Here is a 20,222-nt window from a genome sequence, read left to right as displayed (position 1 = left end):
GGCATGACTTAACAGGCAGTAGGATCAGAAACATTTACCCTTCCACCTCAGGAACGGTTCGCCTGTCTAGGAAAAGCTGAGGTGCCCTAGTAGACTCTGCCCTTGTGCAGGATCTGTGGTTAAACAGAAGCCTTAGTCCACACTTGTGCCCATGGCAGTGGTATGTACGTGAAACGAGTCTTTTCTATGTAGAGATCTGCAAAAGGTACTTACACAGCCTCCAGCAAGAATTTCTGCTGCAAGTGGAACCGAACCATCTTTGTGCATAAATTTATCCCTCACAAAATCATTCACCTTGAAGAAAAACATTTATAGAAGCTGATGAAAAATATAAAGAAAGTCATTAAATACATAAATATGCAACTGTCAGTATATGTTATTTTTTTGTCAGTCTGTTGGAATAATCATAAACTGCACAAATTAACAGATCTTAAAATAGTTTGAGAAGTACTCTTAAAAGCATACAGGCACTTTTTAAAAAATAAAAAAAAAAAAAATACGTATCCCTGATGTTTCAGGAAAGAAAATGAACAGATAAATGGCTTACAAGCCAGAAATTCCAATGTGTCCCACAATCACAATAGCATAAGGATAGAAACATACTGATAATAGAGACAAAATAAAAATACACGTTTTATAACTTAAAAACTATTTATAAGGTTTGATTAAAAATCACATTCAAGTCTTCCAACAAGACTTAATCTAAAACAGTACTCATCATGGAGACAGATTTGGCTGAGCAGATTTTTTAGTGTAGTAAAAATTCAGTATCTAATCCCATTACTGGGCATATACCCAAAGGAAAAAAGGTCATTCTATAACAAAGGCACGTGTACCCAAATGTTTATAGCAGCACAATTCACAATAGCAAAGATGTGGAAACAACCCAAATGCCCATCAATACATGATTGGATTAGTAAGCTGTGGTATATGTATACCATGGAATATTACTCAGCTATAAGGAATGATGAAGATACGACATCTCTATGGTTCTCCTGGAGAGAGTTGGAACCCATTATATTAAGTGAAGTATCCCAAGAATGGAAAAACAAGCATCACATGTACTCACCAGAAAATTGGTTTCCCTGATCATCACCTAAATACAAATCTGGGAATGACACCAATTGGACATCAGACTGAGGTGGGGGGTGGGGGAGGGGATGGGGGTATGCCTACACAACGAGTGCATTGCACACCGTTTGGGGAGTGGTAACACTTGAAGGTGCTGACTCGGGAAAGGGGGGGTGGGAAAAAAAAAATATGAAACTATTGTTTTTAACTTGCACTATTCACTTAATAATTTATCATGAATATTTCCCATATTATTTCATATCATTGTACAAGAAATAATGTATACATTATGAGGACATACTGTATCTAACAAGATATACTGTTAGACTCTTTGATTCTGTAAAACTAAATTGAAAAAAAATATATATATAATAAAAAAAAAATTCAGTATCTAAAAATTCCTCAAGGATTCTCACAGAACATCAATTGCACTAATTAATTAAGCATAATATTCTCAAAATGGTATGTACTACAAGAAATTTTAAGGAACAATCGTATGTTTTTGGCAGATATAGGCCAGAGGAGATTAGCTGTCTCAAGGTCACATAATAAAATGATAAAAGAAGAATTTCAGGCACCAAGGCTGCAGGGCCCAATCTAAAACTAGAGTTTTACTCTCTGGGGCTTTATGGTCTTAGTGATGTACAGGCAGTATCTATCCACTCCACTAACACTTTTACTGAGTCCTGACCATCTGTCAAATATGAGTCAAGTACCGGGCAAACCATCTGATGAAGGATTAAGTTCAACTAGATCCCAGATCTCTCAACGTCTGGCTTTGGCAAATGCTTACAGAATACACCTTAGAATACACCACAGAATATGAATTCTATGAAACAGCAGGTGTAACTGAAAGGATACATGCTTTAGATTCAGAAAAATCTGATTTTGAATTCTAGTTTTCCCACTCATGCATGAATCATGTGAACACAGGTAGGCTACTTAAGCCCTCTGGGTCTCACTTGCCTTATTTGTAAACTGTGGATCGTGCTTTGAGATTAAAACAATAAGAGAGAACACATCTCAAGGGCCTAATATGGTAGACAGTGAAGGAAATTTAACCACTGTTGCAATGACAGGGGGATGGCAGTGACCACCAAATGCCTTCTTTAGATCAGTATTCAATGGGCAATAAAGAAAAGCTGTGAGTGGTGAATGCCCCAACCTTCAAATCAGTTAGCACCTCTGAGGAAATCTGCTGCTTCTTAAAAGAATACCTGCTAGATTCCTGAGAATGTGCAAACTCCCTTAACAAGAAGCACCAACTCAAAAGACTTACTGTAAGTTTTATGGCCTTCTCTGGGGCAACTCCCAGTAACTGTGGCAACAGACCTAAAAATCAACAGAAAGCAGAAGTATATTAAATAAATTAGCATTAACTAAACAAATCAACAGCTCTACGGAGGGGATCACCACTTAAAAACTGGGGTAATCTTTGCTGCAATTTTCTGCTATTACCTTTAAGGAGAATATTTGAAATGGAATGTTTAAGTGCTAACTTCTAACAGCCGCATCAGGAACAAGGGAATTCCCTCTCATATTCTGTATTGTTTCCATGTTGGGTAAATCAGCAGTATTAGTAACATAGGAAATCTCATTATTCCACGGAAGTTTGCTCTTTTCCTTCCGGTCTTCTAAATCAGCGGACTTTACTAAATATATCCATATTTTTCTAGTATCTTCCTCATCCCCTCACAGTGCTCACAGTTCAGTCATTCATTCAGTTAACAACTATGACTCAGTGACTAGCACAAGGCAACAGGGTTCTTGCTCCGACAGTCTCACATGGAGGAGGGGAGGCCTTTCTGAGGAAGTGGCAATTGAGGAAAAGTGCAATCAAAGAAAGGGGACAGAGGTGGCAAAGAGAGCAGCGTAGGAACAAGCCTGGTGAGCTCAAAAATGAAGGAGAACATCTGCAGGCCCCCATGAGATGCAGGCACAGGGAGGGTGGCACAGGTGCGGGCCAGATGCTGTAGCCACACAGCAGGCCAGGATTTGGGGCCTGATTTATTCTAAGTTAGATGAGAAGCAATTAGAGAGTCCTAAGTAGGAGAGTGATGTGCTGCTAATTCATGTTTTCAAAAGACCACTCCGGCTGCTGGGTGGAAAACAGTAGCATAAGGTTTCAACCATAATCTGAGCTTCTTGCAAAGACAGACAGAACAACTGATCAACCTGCAGCACCAGGCCTCTTTCTGACATCATAGCAATCCGCTGCAGCTGGGTGAGGCTCTGTCCCTTAAGCAGGATCCATGCATCCAATCCGCCAAGGTGCCCACCCTGCCCTGATGCCAATACCTCAACGAGGACAAGTGCCAGATTTCATTTTTATTGCTCTGTTGATATCCTTACAATAGGGAAATGTTTCTCTGTGCTCATGGCTTTACAAAAGGGGGAATTAAATAGACCAAGACAGCTTCATGTTTTACGAAAAATGAGAGAAAGCCCATTTCATTGTGGAAGTAATGAGGATGTGGAACTAATGTGGAACTAAATGAGGATGCTAATGCCAATGAAAATTCTCTTTAAAAACAATTACATAATATTTATTATGTGCGAGGCACCATTTTAAGCACTTTATTAACTCATTTAAATCCTCATAACCACCCTCCGGAGGGAAACTAAGGCATACTGAGATTAAATGATTTCTTCTGTTACCAGCTGGTAAGAAGGAAAACTGGGATTCAAACCTTAGCCTCGTACTCAAAAGGCTAAACCTTTTATAGACACCTTTTTTTTTTAAATAGACCTTTTATAGACACCACGCATGCAACTCTATCATGTGCTTAATATGCAAATGAGTATCTGCATCTCACACTCAGCCTCATTTGCTCACTTATATAACCTGCCTGGATCCTCTAAGCATTTGCGTTTGCAACCCCTTCTTTGGGCAGCCATAGTTCCTGGGCCTGCTGCATCCCCACGGCCACAGTGGACTGCACAATGGGAAGACACCTAAAAGGTGTGCAGCTGATGAGTCAGTGCGGCGACCTGAGCCCTAGCGACTGGTACTGAAGATGGAGCTAGCCAATCAGCATCCTTCTCAGGAGCACACCGAGGGGCCTCAGCACAGAGGCACAACTGGAAAGCTGCCCTGGGTGGAACAGAGAAAGCAGCTGGCTGGAAGCCACGTGCGTGGCTCAAGCCACAAGGAAGCAGGAGCCATGAATAAGTGAGAAAGTGGGTTGGCGGAGAGGAGAGAATGTGGAGCAAAAGGAAAGGAGACACCTAAGAGAGAAAACACACAGCCCAAGAAAGGTGCACAGGTGGGAGGGGCGGCCTTGATGACCCCTGGTCCCACTGAGGCCAGGCTCCAGTGCAGCTCCTGTCCTGGGATCCCTCTGAGATTTCTGTCTTCTCTCTCTTGTGTGAACTCTTACCTCAAAGCCCCCTATGTTCTCTCTCTCTGAGTCGGCCTGTGCTCTTCACAATCCAGATGAGCTGCACATACCAGAAACTGGGAATATGGAACCAGCTAAGCCAAGCAAGCGCTCTTATTCAAAGCAAGCATTCTCTCCTAAACTACGCTCACTACACTTAATAATCTCGTGGTAAGACACCTATAATATAAGAAAGGCTTAGTTACTACCTAATGAAAGTACATTAATTTTTACTAGTATTATTTGGGCATATACCTGTTTAAACTACATCTTAACATTTTGAAATTTCCATTCTCATTGTTAAATTGCAGACCAAAACTGCGGATGGGTTGAAAGCACTGTGATTTACATGATGACCTCTTGTCTCCATAACTACCTCATGACAGTCTTTCTAAATGCCTAATAAAAAACAGCCCACAGAGTCAAATGACTACAGTGTTAGATACAATCACTTCAGCCAGCCTTTCAAGCTATTGAGATTTCACTTTCTCGCTATAAACTTAGTAATGCATTGTAAACAGCAAAAAACAAAAGAGAAAACCATGTATTTAAGGCTAAAAAGAAGGCAACAAATATTTATTTGTTCAGCAAACATTTACCAAATGCCTTCTCTGTGTGCCTGATACTAGGAGGAACTAGGATGAACACATTAAGACTGGTGCCACCCTCTCAAGAAGTTCAGAGATTAGAGGGAAAGGGAACCCTAGTTCTCCTCATGTGGCCCCAAAGGGACAAACTACCTAAGAACAGCATGCTGCATACCAGAGCCCAGGGGCATCAAAGCACTAAGAGGACACAGTGGAGAGAACCAGTCCTTCTGCCTGCTTGAGGGTGAAAAGCATCAGAGAGGAGATATTTGCCCTAGGGCTGTAAGGGTAAGTAGAGGTTCACTGGAGAGAAGAGACAAGAACAGAATGGAGGGCAAGGTAGTCCAGGCAGAGGAAACTACACAAAGGCACCAAAATCTCAAGGCTACGATGGCGCATCCAGAATCAGGGTGTTGGAGACTGTGGTTGGATCACAGAAGACCTTATAATAATAGCATTGATAATAACACCCACCAATATCTGGGGGGACTTACCTACGTGTTAGGTACTACCCTACATGTTTTATGTGAATTAACACATTTAATCCACACAACCACCTTACTCAGTAGGTGTTATTTTTATCTCCAACAATCCAAGAAGAAACTGAGGCCGACTTCAAGGGAGCTGCCCATGTGGCTCAGCTGTTAGACGGAGAGTGGGGCTCCATCCCGGGGGCGGGGGGGCTGGCTCCAGCCTCTGGGCTCTTATGTGGTACACTGTACCACTTCTCTCCCAGGCTACGCTAAAAAGCATGGCCCAAATTCTGTAGGCATATGGGGCGGCTTTCAGAGTAAAAAGTAAGCCCCCAAAAGTAAAAAGTTCTAGGGGCAGGTGAAGGACAGTTGGCCAGGGCAGAGACCTCAGGCGAGAAGAGCAATTAGGGGATTAAAGAAACAGAATCAGAGGCCCCAAGTTTCATTATATTAAATGAACAACTTCAATTCAGTAAGAATAAAACCAAGGCACAAATTCATTCCTAAGAGCTAGGCCAGATGTTGGCACTCGGGGAGGCAGGGGATAAAATCATTCTTGTGTGGTGACCACCCTGGCTAACTAGGAAAGCAAAGGCGGCTGTGGGTTATAAGCTGAGGCCCGCTGCAGATGTGGGCCTTGACACCATCAGTCTTGGGTTAATGCTCTTTGGAAGGGGCCATGATCCACGGGATCATGAAAAGTCACGGAGGTGGGAATTCCAATAACCCTCCTTATACCTTGACCTCAGAGGGAGGAGGGTAACATGGCCCACTCATGCCTAAAGCAGCCAGTCTAGTTAAGGCACTTCATCACAATCACATTTAAGTTTTGAGTACATATATGTTTGACATCTGGGTAACTCAGCAGAAAAGTTGGGTTTCTAATATAAGATGTTTCTGTTGGGTCCTGGAAATTCATTTTAGCCATTTGAAACAGAATGGCTGTGTGTGTTGTTTCTAACTTGTCAAAACAGCAGTCCATTTTCCAACTGCCTTGGATGAAATTTATTAGTGTGGTTAGTTTTCTAATCTTCTCTTTTTAGTTCAGCTCCATCAGCACATATGGCAATGCTTCCTTGGCAACTTTATTCTACCAGAAGGCTGCTAATGCGAGAAAAGATTTACAGGGTACAGTATTAATGTAGTATTTTGTCTTCAAATTTCATGGGTTGGAGATATAAATCACACTATCCCCTCTGAATCCAGTCCCTTGTGCGACCCAATGAGCACAGAGCTGGAGGTATGGGGGACCAACCCCGCATCAGGAGCCCCCAACTCAAGCTTCACACAGCATCCCCCAAGGAGGCTCCTGGGAGCAACGTGCTAGATTAGAGGGATACTATGCTATTCTTAAGAACTTGTTAGGGATGGAACTCTAGAATTTCAGAGTTGGACGGGACTATGAAAGAAACATTACTAATGCTGGCCTGATTAAAGCTATTTATTTCTACTAGCCTGGCGGCAAAATGAACAGTTTGGGGCATGGGCTTCGGAGGTAGACAGACCTGTGCTAGAATCCTAGGTCTGCACTTCTTTCATGTTGAGCGATCTTGGGTAAGTTATTCTTTGAACTCTAGGTTCCTCATTGGTAAAACAAGGATGCAAATAACTATCCATTGGCTTACTTTGGTAATTAAATGAGCTAATGTATAAAAAGAGCCAGACACTCTTCACCACCTATATTATATGTTCAAAAAACATGTTTCCCTCTACCTATCTTTTCAAGGCATATCCTTGATTTCTTTTCTTGTCTACAAGAGGCAACTCAGCCTGAATAATGTTCACAGTCCAGAATTAGGTAAGGAGTATCATGCTGTTCCCACGACATTATGCCTGTCTTAGAGCTGTCCCCCACCAGTGAGGGCATATATGGTCTGAGGGTGTCTAGGGGTCCTGCTAACTTCAGTCAAAGATAGGGAAGTAGCACAGACATCATAATACATCTGCAAATACGTTTTTAAGATAAAATAAAATCTTTTAGTTAAAAACTTAAGCATTCCTCATCCTCTGCTGATAAGCAACTTTGTACAATGTAGTTTCTACCAGGTGGCAGAAGTGCCAAGTGACTAAGAGCGTGGGGTCTGGAGCCAGGCTGCCGAGCTTCGATTTTGACTCTGCTCTTTGCTAGCTGTATGACTGCGAGCAAGTTATCTATCTCTTTGTAGCTTAGTTACCGCATCTGTAGAAGGGGAATCATCAGGGTACCATCTTCACTGGCTAATTGTGAAGATGAAATGAGTTAATATATGCAAAGCCTTCGGACCAGTGCCAAGCACACAGTCAGTACTACAGAAATGGATTTTCATTGTCACTGCTATTTATTTTTATCTTCATCATCGCCATTATTTATTCTTCCTCCTCCTCCTTCATGGAAACTGGAATCTAGAGAAGCTACGTAGATTGTCCCAAGTCACCAATATTTTAGTGCCTACCCAGTAACACTCAGAGTTGAATTCAGACCCACCACTGCTCTCAAATCAGGGTTTTATGCCCCTTGATTCTCCACTATATCCATTTTTCTCTAATGGACTTATTGCTCCCCATTTCCTCAGCCCTAGAAAGGCACTTCTTCCAGCCTGGACTGTCCTGAAGCTTTTCTCTGGGCCGTCAGCTCGTGCTGGGCCAGCACCTTACACTGACTGGCCCTCTCGTGAAAGAAAAGAACATGGTCGTGTAGTGGGCGTCCACATCACGCCCCCGCCCTCCAGGTCACCAGTGTCAGGCTCCTTTAAAACACTGACGACACTGACCGTCAGTGGGAACCTAGCCAGTGAGTAAGAGGCAGGCAATACACCAGAAGGAGACCCAGGGAAAGCTGAGCTCGGCTGACGGACCACTGCAACCCAGTGCAGCCAGGGCTCCAAAGAACTGCGCTGGGCAAGACCAGCAGGAGCGCAGAGGGAGAGGAGCCACGCAGGGCAAGGAAGAAGCCTGGTAACGAAGGCAGCGGTTCAGACAGAAACCAGTTAAAGAGTGGCCAGCCTGGCCCTGGGAAAGGTAGCTGAGAGCACAAAAAATGGGCAGAGGGCACTCAGGGCAGAGATAAGCAGTGGAGTAGGGAAATTAATCCAGAAGGCACCCCTAAGCCACAGCCAGCACACTGTTGTGTTCTTTAGTTTCAACCCGGTAGCAACTCTTCAGATGTGAAATTCTTCCCCTCCTGACCTCACATTGGAGAGCCGGACACTTGCCCCCATCTTCCCTGAGAGCCCCCTTTGCTTTCAACATTAGATTAACCTCAGTCTGGAGCTATCAGCACTCTGTGTGCCCTGCCTTACAGTTTTCACTCGTGCTCCCATTTCCCTGCCCCTCTCTCCTCACTTGCTCAAACGTTCCTTCCTCCCCTCTTCGCCCCAACTGGTCTGTCTGCTTTTGACTCTTATTGCCCCCGGGCATGAGGCGTTTCCACCTTCCCAAACTACCTATCCATTTTCAAAGCCCCCATTACAACCCGGTTTTTCACAGGCTCGCCCCAAGGTGGCTGTACAGCGGAGCTGGGCAGATGGCCAGGGGCAAAGGCAGAAATGAAGATCGAAATGCCTCGTCTGGGTTAAATGTTTTACCCAGAATTTTAAGCATCCTCTGTTATCTCAGCTAGGGTGCAGGATGCCTTTGGGAGTCTAAGTGTTAAAACATAAAATGAGTGATACTGATTACCATCTAGAAAAAACTCATTTCCTCTGACTGCTCTATTTTGGGGCTTTCTAGAAGTGAAGATCATTGGGAAAAAGGATCATATACTGCTCCTTTAGTTTTTTACCCTAGTATATGACAACTTTCAGGGTTCTGGTTATCTTTTCTTCTATGTAAACTATTTCCCCCTGCTGAGGTTTAATCTATCTCCCTTGTTTCAGTCTCAGCAACAACAGACAGTAGCAGTTATAAATATAAATTATCAGACAGTAGCAGTTATAAATTATTCTTGAGGCATGTAACTAATTCATTAACCTTCTCTAGGATACATGTAAGTCCATCTTTTCCAATTTTCTAAACTCATCCTTGTTCTCATCTGGCCCTCTGAAGCCTACAACACTGTCAGCCACCTTAGTTTGAGTTTGTGTCACCTTAGTCTCAGATTATAATGCCCTGTGCTCACTACCATTGGCTCACTGTAGATTTCTGGAGATTTGAGAACCCAAAGTCTTCTGCTCATTCTTGTTTAGTTTCCTAGAACCAAATATGTCTTTTGATCTTCTTCCAGCTTAACAACCTAAATGAAAATGTGCAGAAATTGGCCAAGAAAGTAAGACTCAAACCAATCCACGCTGCACCCATTAGAAGTTCTGGTGGACAAGGATGGACATCAGTACAGTTCCCCACAGATTAGCTCTGGTTTGTTTCAAGGTGCATGTGTTCTTAAGTAATGCAAAACAGAGTCATGGAAATTTCATTTATTTTGGTGCTAGAATTTTGAAATTTACTTTTATCCATAAGGATTATGCAAGAAAGACTCTCACTGTGAATCCACAGAATTTGGATATTGCCTTTTATAGCACCATCAGCCATCAGAAGAGACCTGGCTTAAACCAGATGCCTCACAAAACTTCCTTCTAGAATATAAATGTATCAATAACTTCCTGAGATATCATCACAACATCCTCTAGATGTCACCTTGAGAACATTCCAGGATAGAAGATGACTGCTTTGCACTATATACAGACAACTTGAAATAGACACATTTAAAACTCTGCAAGCCTGGATCAATGGACTGATTAAAAAAAAGTTTTTGCCAATTACCTCAAAGATTAAGTACTGCTCCAAATTAAGTTTAATTCACCAAATGATACAATTTCTCTTTCTGGGAGATTTTCTTTAGGGCTTCTCCCACCGACAGAAACAAAAAATTTCCCCTAAGAAATATTTCTGATGGACCCTGATTTCTTCTTAGGAAATTCCCCAAGATCCTCCCAAATCATTTTCCAATTTCAGAGGCTGCTCATCTCATTACCTGAAGCATCTGAGGGAGAAGAATGCAGCGAAGTTTAAAAGCAGAAATTAGTTATTCCTGGAACGTTAAGCGCATTTAATTATAGATGATTACTGATCAATTGTTTCTCTGGAATATGCTGAGCCCATAGCAGGTCAATGACTGACTCATTTGGTCATGCTGGGCATTCAAACCAAATGAGCTGTCAGGTAATTCATTACGGATTTCAAACACCTGAGCACATGAAATCACTCAGGGAAGGAAATAGATGAAGACTTTCACAAGTGACTTCAGGGAGACCTGGATTATCTCAGGTGTTATTTCCCTTAATAACAGATGTAGCCTGGGGGGTCAGATTTTCAAAAATGACCTTCCCCCCCCCCCCAAAAAAAAAACACAAGGAAAAAAAAACCCGGGAAATTCAGCCATTTTCTTGTAAAGAAAGTGGTATGCATTAATAGAGAAAGTTTGTAGAACCAGTCTCATAGGGTCTCTAAGGGGATCTTTTCCAGCAACCGAAACTTACACAAAAAATGAGAGAGAGACTCCTGGAGATAAACAGGAGATAAATAGGGAGGCCCAGAGAGACATGGAGAGCAAGAACTAACCAACTCACAAGATTACAGATTCCGGTGACTCTCTGAGGCACAGATCTAGTGAAGACCCATGCTAGCAATGCCAACGAAGGCAAGGAGCAAAACACCTTGTGGTGGAGCGCTACGAGAGTTCTCTGAAAGTAACCTGCGTTCTAGGTCCACAGGGAAGGACTTTTAAATACAGAAACAGCTTCCTGTATTCTCGTTATAAGAAAAAGAGAGAGGGAGACAGACAGTGAGAGACACTCAGTAACCTTATAATAAGGACACATGCTGCCAAACACCTTGTTGCATGGCCAATTGCCAAATTTTTTTCCAAAGTATACACAAAGGTAATTTTAAAATAGGGCAGAGACCTTACTTATGCAACATTTCCCAATTATCTTATTCAGGAAATATTAGCAATTATATACGTCTTGATGGAGAAAAATTACATGTTAAGTAAAATTCTGTAATACAGAAATATACGCTCCATATTTCAAAACATGTTTATAAATTAGATGTACTCGGACACCTTCTCAAATATTGCTAGGTGAAAGCATTAACAGCAGTAATTCTGTATTCTTGAAATTTAAATTTAATAGTTTTCCCTGGAATAATACAATTTTTAAACTATAAAATAAAATGTATAGTCAAAGAATCACACATAGGTATATTATACCTTTACTTTGTACACAAAGTTTATAATATTGAGTCTCAAAAATACTTCAGGTCTTTCTTTTTTCTATTATAATTTTTAAAATGAATAATGATGGTTTCCTATCAGTTACCTACATTTTCATCTGATCTCTCTCTTGCCCAACAGCAAACATTTACAAATATACATTTATACACAATTATTAATGACTATGTGCAAGAAACTAAAAGAATTGATTCCTGACCAATCAAGAATAGGAATGAGTTATTTTCACGGCAAAGGCAATCACAAGTTATTATTTTTTTAAATCTGAACTGTCAGTCATCTCTTTGCTCTCAAGATCCAAATTACAAAATGGAATTAAACAAAAGTTTTGCATAAATCTTTTGTTTTAAAATAATCTACTAGAAAAGATACCAGGAAGCAATGAATATAGGTGACTCCCAGAACTAATCTTATATTCACACTCTCCTTGTCATCCTGGCAGACAGCTCTGGCCTTTGCCCTTGGGGTGCAGGCACCCAAAGCAGGTTAGATATATGGCTATTTCAAAACCAGGAAAAGAGTGAAGAGCTGCCACTTTTGTGTCCAGAGTGAGCCTCCAGCTCTATCTGATGGGTTGGCTTATACCCCCTTTCCTGAGAAGTTGGAAGCAGTCACTCCAATCTTACAGATGTAAGGGCTGAACCAGCAAGACGTATAAGCTTCTTTTCATGGCCCACATTAGCTCAGCACTCAAGTACTCAGGTATGCTTTAAGCTGCTCTGTCTATGGGGTTAAATGCACAGGTTGCAGAAAGGAAATCTAGATATAACCCTGAATCAAGACTTCCAGGTGTGGTCAAAGAGGAAAAATTAAAAACAACCCAAGTCAATTCAGGCAAATGAAAGAATTTAGCAATATTGAGAAGGGTTCTTATAATTCTAAAGACACCCTTGACATTTAATCCAATACCAAGAAAAGCCCATAAAAGTACTTCATGAAGCAACACTAAGGCTCAGATGTCTGTCCAGACTTGAGGCTCAAAGATCTCCCTTAGAAAAACCACCCATACGAACAGGTAAGGTGGTCACTTTTGTCTGACTCATTGCAAAGCAGAAACTGTGACATTAACCTTGTACTACTTGGGAGCCATTTCATTTGCAAAGTTCTTGTCACCAGGAGGGAAAAGTACTTCAAATGGAAGGCAGTGACCCAGGAAGGGTCACCATCAATCACCTGGGGTCAAAGACCTTCCAAATTGTAAGAAGGGGCTGGGAGTAGGGAAAAGAGGGCAGAGAAAAGATCAAAAGGCCTTTGATGGGGGCCATCTACCTATACAATAGAACCTGCAAAATGGAACTTCTTTGCAGTTTGAAAGCTCCTAGCTCCAAGGGAAGGTGAGAGGTTTCAAGAAAGGTGTATCTTTCTTGTTTTTTAATGTGAGTGCTTAATTTGAAGACTAGAGTCAGCAGATGGCAGAAGAGGCCTAGAGGCACAGGTTTATGAGGCTGCCAATTTCACGGTCAGCCTCAGCAGAGCACTAAATTCTCTTTGCTTCTTTTAGAGTAAGCACTAGGAGGGGAGGGGGGAAGTCCCCACTAACTTTGCAGTTTCCAAATTGCAAAGCAGCTCAGCTTGAACTGCCTTGCGACACTGTATCTTAGCTGATGCAAAAGCACTTTTTTCTTCTTTGTAGAAGGCAAGAGAAGTTGGGAAGTTAAGTCGAATCTTCGGTCAGTGCCAGTGGAAAAGCAGGCGGGGTCTGTGGGATCCTTTCCATCAGTGATGGCGTACTCTCTCCTACCACTCCCATTGCTTGATGAGCCTTCAATGATTACAGGAGCAGGTGGAGACAGCAGATTGCCTGGCCAGAGCGGCGCGTGGATGGACCCCATCGGGTTGAAAGTCACATGAAGAAAAGGGGCAACTTGAACTCAGGAAGGGGCAGTAAAGGCCAGCTCCACTGAACCCCTGATTACCTGCTTAACTGACTGTTTTTGGTATATTCCAGGAGAATCATTAATTCTAAGTAGGCCCTGTCCTGTTGCCAGGATGCCTTTCCCTATTTGCAGGTGAGTAGAGTACCTCAAGAACGCAAACAATATGAGCCTTTTAAAAACTCACTGAAGATATTTATAAAAATAACTTATTTTAAGAAACAGAACATACAAAACAGCAATATAAATGGCTTTCAGGTTATGGGCTGTTTTGATTAGCCATGCCCCAGAGGCCTCCAGCCGCTCCCATTAGCATGGATAATTGAGAATCTGCTGCATTTCCATTTTAACGCAGTCTCATTCGTTTCAGCCACTGAGATGGGAAACCAAACCTTTGACTATTATTTCACCTTACATGAATTTAGCGCATGGTACTAACCTCTGTACAGTCCAAAGAAGCCTTCATAGCGTAGCACTTTCTTAAAACAGTCAAAGCTGTTTTTATACATGAGTTCTCCCACAAAAGAGCCAGTTGATCGTTGGTTCTGCATTCGAGTTTTTACAAGATCAATTGGATATACAGCAGTAGCTCCAACAGCTAAAAGTAAATAACACCAACATTTCAGGAGGAATTAAGGTTAGTCAGAGAAAAGGAGGAAGTGGTTACAGTCAAAGAAAAGCCTGAGAAAAGACACAAATTTTGCAGGCACACATTTTAAGATGGCACTACCTTCCTATACCCGTAAGAAACAGTTGTGGATTTCCATTAAGTATCCCCTGATAAAAGGATGTCATAGACAGCTTAAATTAGAAGGACATCACTACAGCCTAACCTCATTATTAACCTGTCTTTAGAAAGACTGCAGATAAATAAGAGAAAAATGCCACTTGTGAGTGCCTGATCACACACAGGTATGGGGGTGGCGAGAAGTTTCCTTTGCTCTTGTCCCACCTTACAGGTAAAGACTGAGAACTGGCTTGGGGAAAGACTAGAGAAGGCTTTGTCTTTAATATTTCAAGATGTAAAATCAGAGAAAAGGTAATAGGAATAATCAAAGTGAAAGTTTTGCACTCATTCATGACTAACCTCCAGCAATGGAACCCAGACCAAATCTGTAGGCCGACTCTGCAACTTGTAGAAGAACTGGCCGAGCTGAATCGCCTGAGGCCTTCTGTTTTCGTACACACAGGAATTGAAGAGCAGGAAAACACGTGACAGAACAAAATGAGGGCTCATTATTTTAAAAAATTAGTCATTGGGTTTTTTTTTTTAATTTCAGCACATTACAGGGGTGCAAATGTTTAGGTTACATATATTGCCTTTGCCCCACCCGGGTCAGAGCTACAAGCATGTCCATCCCCCAGAAGGTGCGAACCGCACACATTAGGTGTGAATATACCCATCCCCTCCTCCCCCTGCCACCTGCCTGACACCTGATGAATGCTACTGCTGATTGGGTTTTAAATCCACAATACAATTAAAATATCAAAGAGGAAAGTGGAGTTACATTCCATAAGTTCTTATTAATAAAATGTTTTTATTGCTGTTAATGTTTAAAATCAAATTTGGACATAAAGCCATTCTTTAACAAAAATAATGTTATAAGCCTATTTTCAAAAGTTCAGTTCTTATTTGTGATACAAAAAATGCAAATTTAAAAACATTAGTGAGATATTCTTCATCAATCAAATTGGCAGGATTTTTTTGTGTGTGTGTCTTAAATGGCAATACCCAGCTTGACAAGAGTTGATAAAAACAGGCCTTCTCAAACCTGTCATGAAACCAAGTATAAATTGAGAGAAATTTGGTAATATACACTCAAACCCTTTAAATGTACATAACCTCTGACCCTGCTATTCTACCTATAAAAAGTTAGGCTAGAAAATAATCACCTACATAAATAAGGATCAAGCTTAAAAAATGTAGCACTAAAAGAGCAATATCACTTTAAGATATTTGGGAAATAACCTAATCGTCCAACAATAGAGGACTACAGCATTAAAAAATAATGTTATAACTTTAAAACAAAAGTGTGCCATTAAAAACGATATTGTAACAGAATATCTGATGTTAAGAAAAATGTTCATAAGGTATTACAAAACACAGGCTCAAAAGAGCATGGTAGGGAGGTATTTGTTACATGATTCTGTTTACCTTTTTAAATGTTTGAAATATTTCATGTGCAATATGATGTCACTTTTTATTAAAATTACCTGTGGACATATATATACATACACACACATATATATGCATATAAAATTAATATTAACATTTTGGCATCCCCACCACCCAGAGATATTCAAAATGTTTACAGTGGCTAAAACTAGCTGGTTATATTACAAGTGATTGTTACTTTTTCCTCTTGTCCATCTTTTCTAAATTCAAACTTCAGGTGAGTCGGTCATTGTTTCATTGTTGTTCTTTTGACCTGTTATCCTTACAGTGTTTTTAATGCCAGGTGTTTTTAATGCCAGAACATTTTAGAGTATTGCACGTCTCTGCCTGCATAAATAAAATAGTAATTTTACGTCACACAGAGTTGTCAAATGAGGGTGACATATAGTCAGTGCTTTAATAAATACCTGTTGAATGAATCAATATATTCAATAAAATTTGTTTTTCAGAAGCCATGATTAAAATCAGTGAACAATGAAAATAATCACCAAACCCAGCTATCAACCCACTGAATTTTAGTTGCTGTCAAGTAACACAATTCTAATACAATGAGATCATTTGGAATCTTCTCCAAAGTCACTTAACTGAAAACAGTTTTATATAGAAATATGTATTTTTAAGATGTAAAACATTTCTTCTGCAAGTTCCCTGAGTTGTTTCCAACTCTATCTGTGTATAGAGGGAAACCAATTGTACCTTCATTTTGACAGATGCGCCCGAAAGAGAAGCATCGTTTTATTTACAGGGATATAAGTATGCAATACTTAGAAATGTTCTGGCATCAAAATAATGAGTGAAAATACTCTAAAAATAATGGGGGTGAGGAACTTACCACTACTACTAATTCCTCATGTACAAGACAAATGAAATCCCAGACTTTTATTTAGCTTTTCTAAAGCCAGAATTGTAACGTGTTCTTGAAATGAGACAATAAAGGCTCCTACTCCTTCCCTCCCCTGGCCAGGACAAACGCTCCAAGTGAGGCACAGTGCTAGGACAGGCGGTACTGCCCCACAGGTGGATGGCCTCCCTTGCTTGAGTCTGTGGGGCCCACTGGAGTTCATGTAGTAAAAAGCATACTCCAGGCAAGGCCGTTGTGAATTGCTCTAAACCTCTAAGCAGCAGCCAATCATTTCCTGCTGTAAATCTCATCAATCTAGTCTAACCCTTTCATAACCAGTATCAACAAGCACCCATCAGAAACTCTCAAGAGCTGCAAAGGGCAGGAAGGGAAAATGGTGGCACAGCACTGCCAGCTGGGGGGCAGGAGGGATCTAAAAAAAACTTCTCTGCTTTTCTTAATCCCCAAATTTCTACAATAGCTGGTGGCATACAGATGAAGAGATAATCATCTCCTAAGCAGTGTTTAAAATCAAAGGGAGGGGAGAGCAACACTGCTTCCACCTCTGCACGTGATTATACAGTTCTTTCCCCTGCACTCAGGGAAATCGGCTTCCTCTTTTAACCACGGCCAGCTGGTTTTCCAGAGGTGCCTAGTTAGGATTTACTGAGCACACACCCACTACTTTGACTTACATATTGCACACAAAACTCACCGCTGCACCCGGGTGGGAAACAGCTAAAAGGATGGGGCCCTGGCTCAAGGCCAGACAGTCCTAAAAATGTAGCCCGCATCAAGCCATTGTGGTCACACTGGCGTCTCTGCACAACCCAGAGCTCCGGGCCAGAAACTGGTAAGTCTCACAGGATTCAGTTGGGGCTCTGCCTTAAAGGAGGTATTTTTCTACACATGACACTTGTCTGTGAGTGGATTTATGTTACAAACACCATGTAAGCACAACACATGCTATGAAGGCTTTTCTTCTCTAATCTTGACCTGGAGAAAGCTGAGCAAGAGTTAAATGAGGAAGTCCCATGGCTTAAGTTTCTGCTTCCACAACTTCAAGAGATCGGTTTCTGTTAACCATAAAATAAAATTTAGCATTCCTAAAATTGTTTCCACATAACTTATGAATCCTTTCACAGAAAAAATAGGTCTAAAAGCCTTCAAACTATGACTCCAGACTAAACAAAATTATCTCATTTTGATATTCAGAAAAACAGAAAGCACGGCAGTTAGACAATGCGCTGATGAAGTGCCTCTCTCTGAGCAAAACCGGCTTTCATTTAGCAACGTGAAGCTGCTGACGGGGACAGTGACACCAACACAGGGCTCCCTCCCCACATCTCTCACCATGAGATTTAGGGGAGGAAGAAGAAAAGATTTTCCAGTGTTTTTGGAGTGTCAGGCTGCTGGTGCAGTTAGGAAATCACCCCATCTTTGAAAGAGACAAATGGCAAATATCTGTTCATCAGAATCTTTCTAAGTAATTTCTCTTTTGGGCCTTTTAAAGTTGTCTGGATTTTTGGTGCAAAATGGAAAAATGCTAAGTCAGATTGCCAAAACACAACTGTCAGGAAAAAGGGGTTGGGTGTATCCTACTAAAGAAACTAAAGAAACAGCAGCAAGCAGGTTCTCTCCTCTTTGCTCACCTGCCTCTGGGCCTCAGCCAAGTTGAAGGGCAGAGTTCCTTCTTCCAGAGGAGCGATCCGTTCAATGTCTGCTAAGGTCAAACGTCTGAAGGGAAGAAACAAACACAAGCAACAACAAAAATACCAACTTATTACAATTTACACGATGGAATTTTGAAATGTTCCTTTTTTCATTTCCCATATTTCAGCATTACCTTTAATTTGGCTTTTTCTCCCAATTGCTGCCCTCCTCCTACCCCCACCTCCTAACCTCCTTTTATTAAGCTAATTTATATATATATTTTTTAAAAAAGCCAACTTACCCCCTTGGCTCATATAAATCTGCTAACTGAAACAAGATGTCAACTTCCATGGGTGTAACCTGACCAAATTTTTGAGCTGCCAGAACAAACTCTTCTGTATGGAAAAAAAGTTAAAAGGGAAAGATTCAAGAAGGAATAGCCACTAAATTCAGCATTAATTCAAGGCACTGGAACGAGTGAACATCACAATACTTTATTATTATCGGCCACAGAATTCAGGTCAATCCAAACAGGGTAAGAATTTTTGCAGTTCTTTCATTCATTTGGAAAGAGTATGCAGAGTATTTTCTTTAACATTTAGTTTAGGCGGGGCGCGGCAGCTCACCCCTGTAATCCTAGCACTCTAGGAGGCCGAGGCGGGAGGACTGCTTGAGCTCAGGAGTTCAAGACCAGCCTGAGCTAGAACGAGATCCCGTCTCTACTAAAAATAGAAAAATCAGCCGGGCGTCATGGCGCGTGCCTCTAGTCCCAGCTACTTGGGAGGTGGAGGCAGGAGGATCACCTGAGCCCAGCAGTTTGAAGTTGCAGTGAGCTATGATGATGCCACTGCACTTTACCTGGGGCGACAGAGCAAGACTCTGTCTCAAAAAACAAAAAACAAAAAACAAAATATTTTGGTGCCATCTGATGTTATTCAAATGCCAGTCAGGGAAAATAAGGAAGCATATATGAAACTTCATTTGCTTAGGTTCCAGGAGGTTATATTAATGAAACTGGAATTCCTAAGGGAATTTTTTTTTAAATACCATTAAAATGCTAATAATATCCTGTTCCAAGCCTATATAGATCAACTTACATTGTCACCAATACAAGTTTATGGAATTCCTCATGTATTTTTGAAAGCTACTTTAGAAGCTGCCAATTTAGCTCAAGTTCTAGCAAGATTTGAAAACATTTAAGAAACTTTACATGTTTTCCCCATTCCAAGGCTGCCTTCAGTTTATTTAAAACTTGGTGAAGATTGTTGTGTTTGCTTTTGCTTGTCTGATCAAAGGAAAAACATATGTACCATATGGTAAAATGTGTCAATGGGATAGAAAAATCTATAACATAAACCCCTGGTTGCTTTCTTCACCCTAATAATAATAATATACCAAGATACTTGAAGGCAAGAATTCAGATATATTCTCACTTACCCTTAGTCACCTCTACATCTTTTCTGTTGCCTGACAGAGTGCTGTAGATCTTCCTAATGAGTTCCATGTTGTTAAGGAGCGAATTGAATCCATTAAAATAGGAGAAACTAACTTGATGGGATGTGGTACCTCCAGCAGCCTCAAATAAGTCAAAAACAAGAGAGAGAAGAAAAATAAACAAAAGATTTACAGATAAAGAAGATTCAGAAGTACATATACTTCATGCTATTAACAGTTTGAAAGTAATCAAGAATGCATGTGTAAGAAATAACCGTAAGTATTTTTCTTTCACAGTAAACAAAAAAGTTATAAATGATTTTTAGAAGTAACTACAACTAATCATGACCAGAACTTGTACTCTCCACACACAACTAGAAAACTAAATAAATACATGTGTAGGATTGTAACAGGACCAGTAGTAATTTACAGAGTTCAAATTTCAATTGGAAATGTTTTATAAGTTGTTTCATTTCATTTAATGAGCAAATCTTAAAGGCTTTTGCATGCAAAACTACATTATACACA

The 20,222-nt window shown here is 40.9% G+C and overlaps 1 protein-coding gene across 3 annotated transcripts in view; it reads right to left on the bottom strand.

Annotated features, from left to right (window-relative positions):
* SLC25A13 (solute carrier family 25 member 13) overlaps nt 1–20,222 on the bottom strand; it is a 169,492-nt gene that overhangs the window by 47,068 nt on the left and 102,202 nt on the right. For all 3 annotated transcript variants that reach the window (XM_069461362.1, XM_069461364.1, XM_069461363.1), the window contains 7 exons: nt 19,698–19,836; nt 18,562–18,655; nt 18,260–18,344; nt 14,678–14,762; nt 14,030–14,188; nt 2,351–2,403; nt 214–294 (listed from right to left, as the gene is read on the bottom strand). In XM_069461362.1, the coding sequence (XP_069317463.1) occupies nt 214–294; nt 2,351–2,403; nt 14,030–14,188; nt 14,678–14,762; nt 18,260–18,344; nt 18,562–18,655; nt 19,698–19,836 (696 nt within the window). The remainder of the gene's footprint in view (nt 1–213; nt 295–2,350; nt 2,404–14,029; nt 14,189–14,677; nt 14,763–18,259; nt 18,345–18,561; nt 18,656–19,697; nt 19,837–20,222) is intronic.

This window comes from Eulemur rufifrons, chromosome 29 (genome assembly GCF_041146395.1).
Source record: "Eulemur rufifrons isolate Redbay chromosome 29, OSU_ERuf_1, whole genome shotgun sequence".
NCBI lineage: Eukaryota > Metazoa > Chordata > Mammalia > Primates > Lemuridae > Eulemur > Eulemur rufifrons.
The sequence above is the reverse complement of the archived record's forward strand: the minus strand, read 5'-3'. Positions and strand labels throughout refer to the sequence as shown.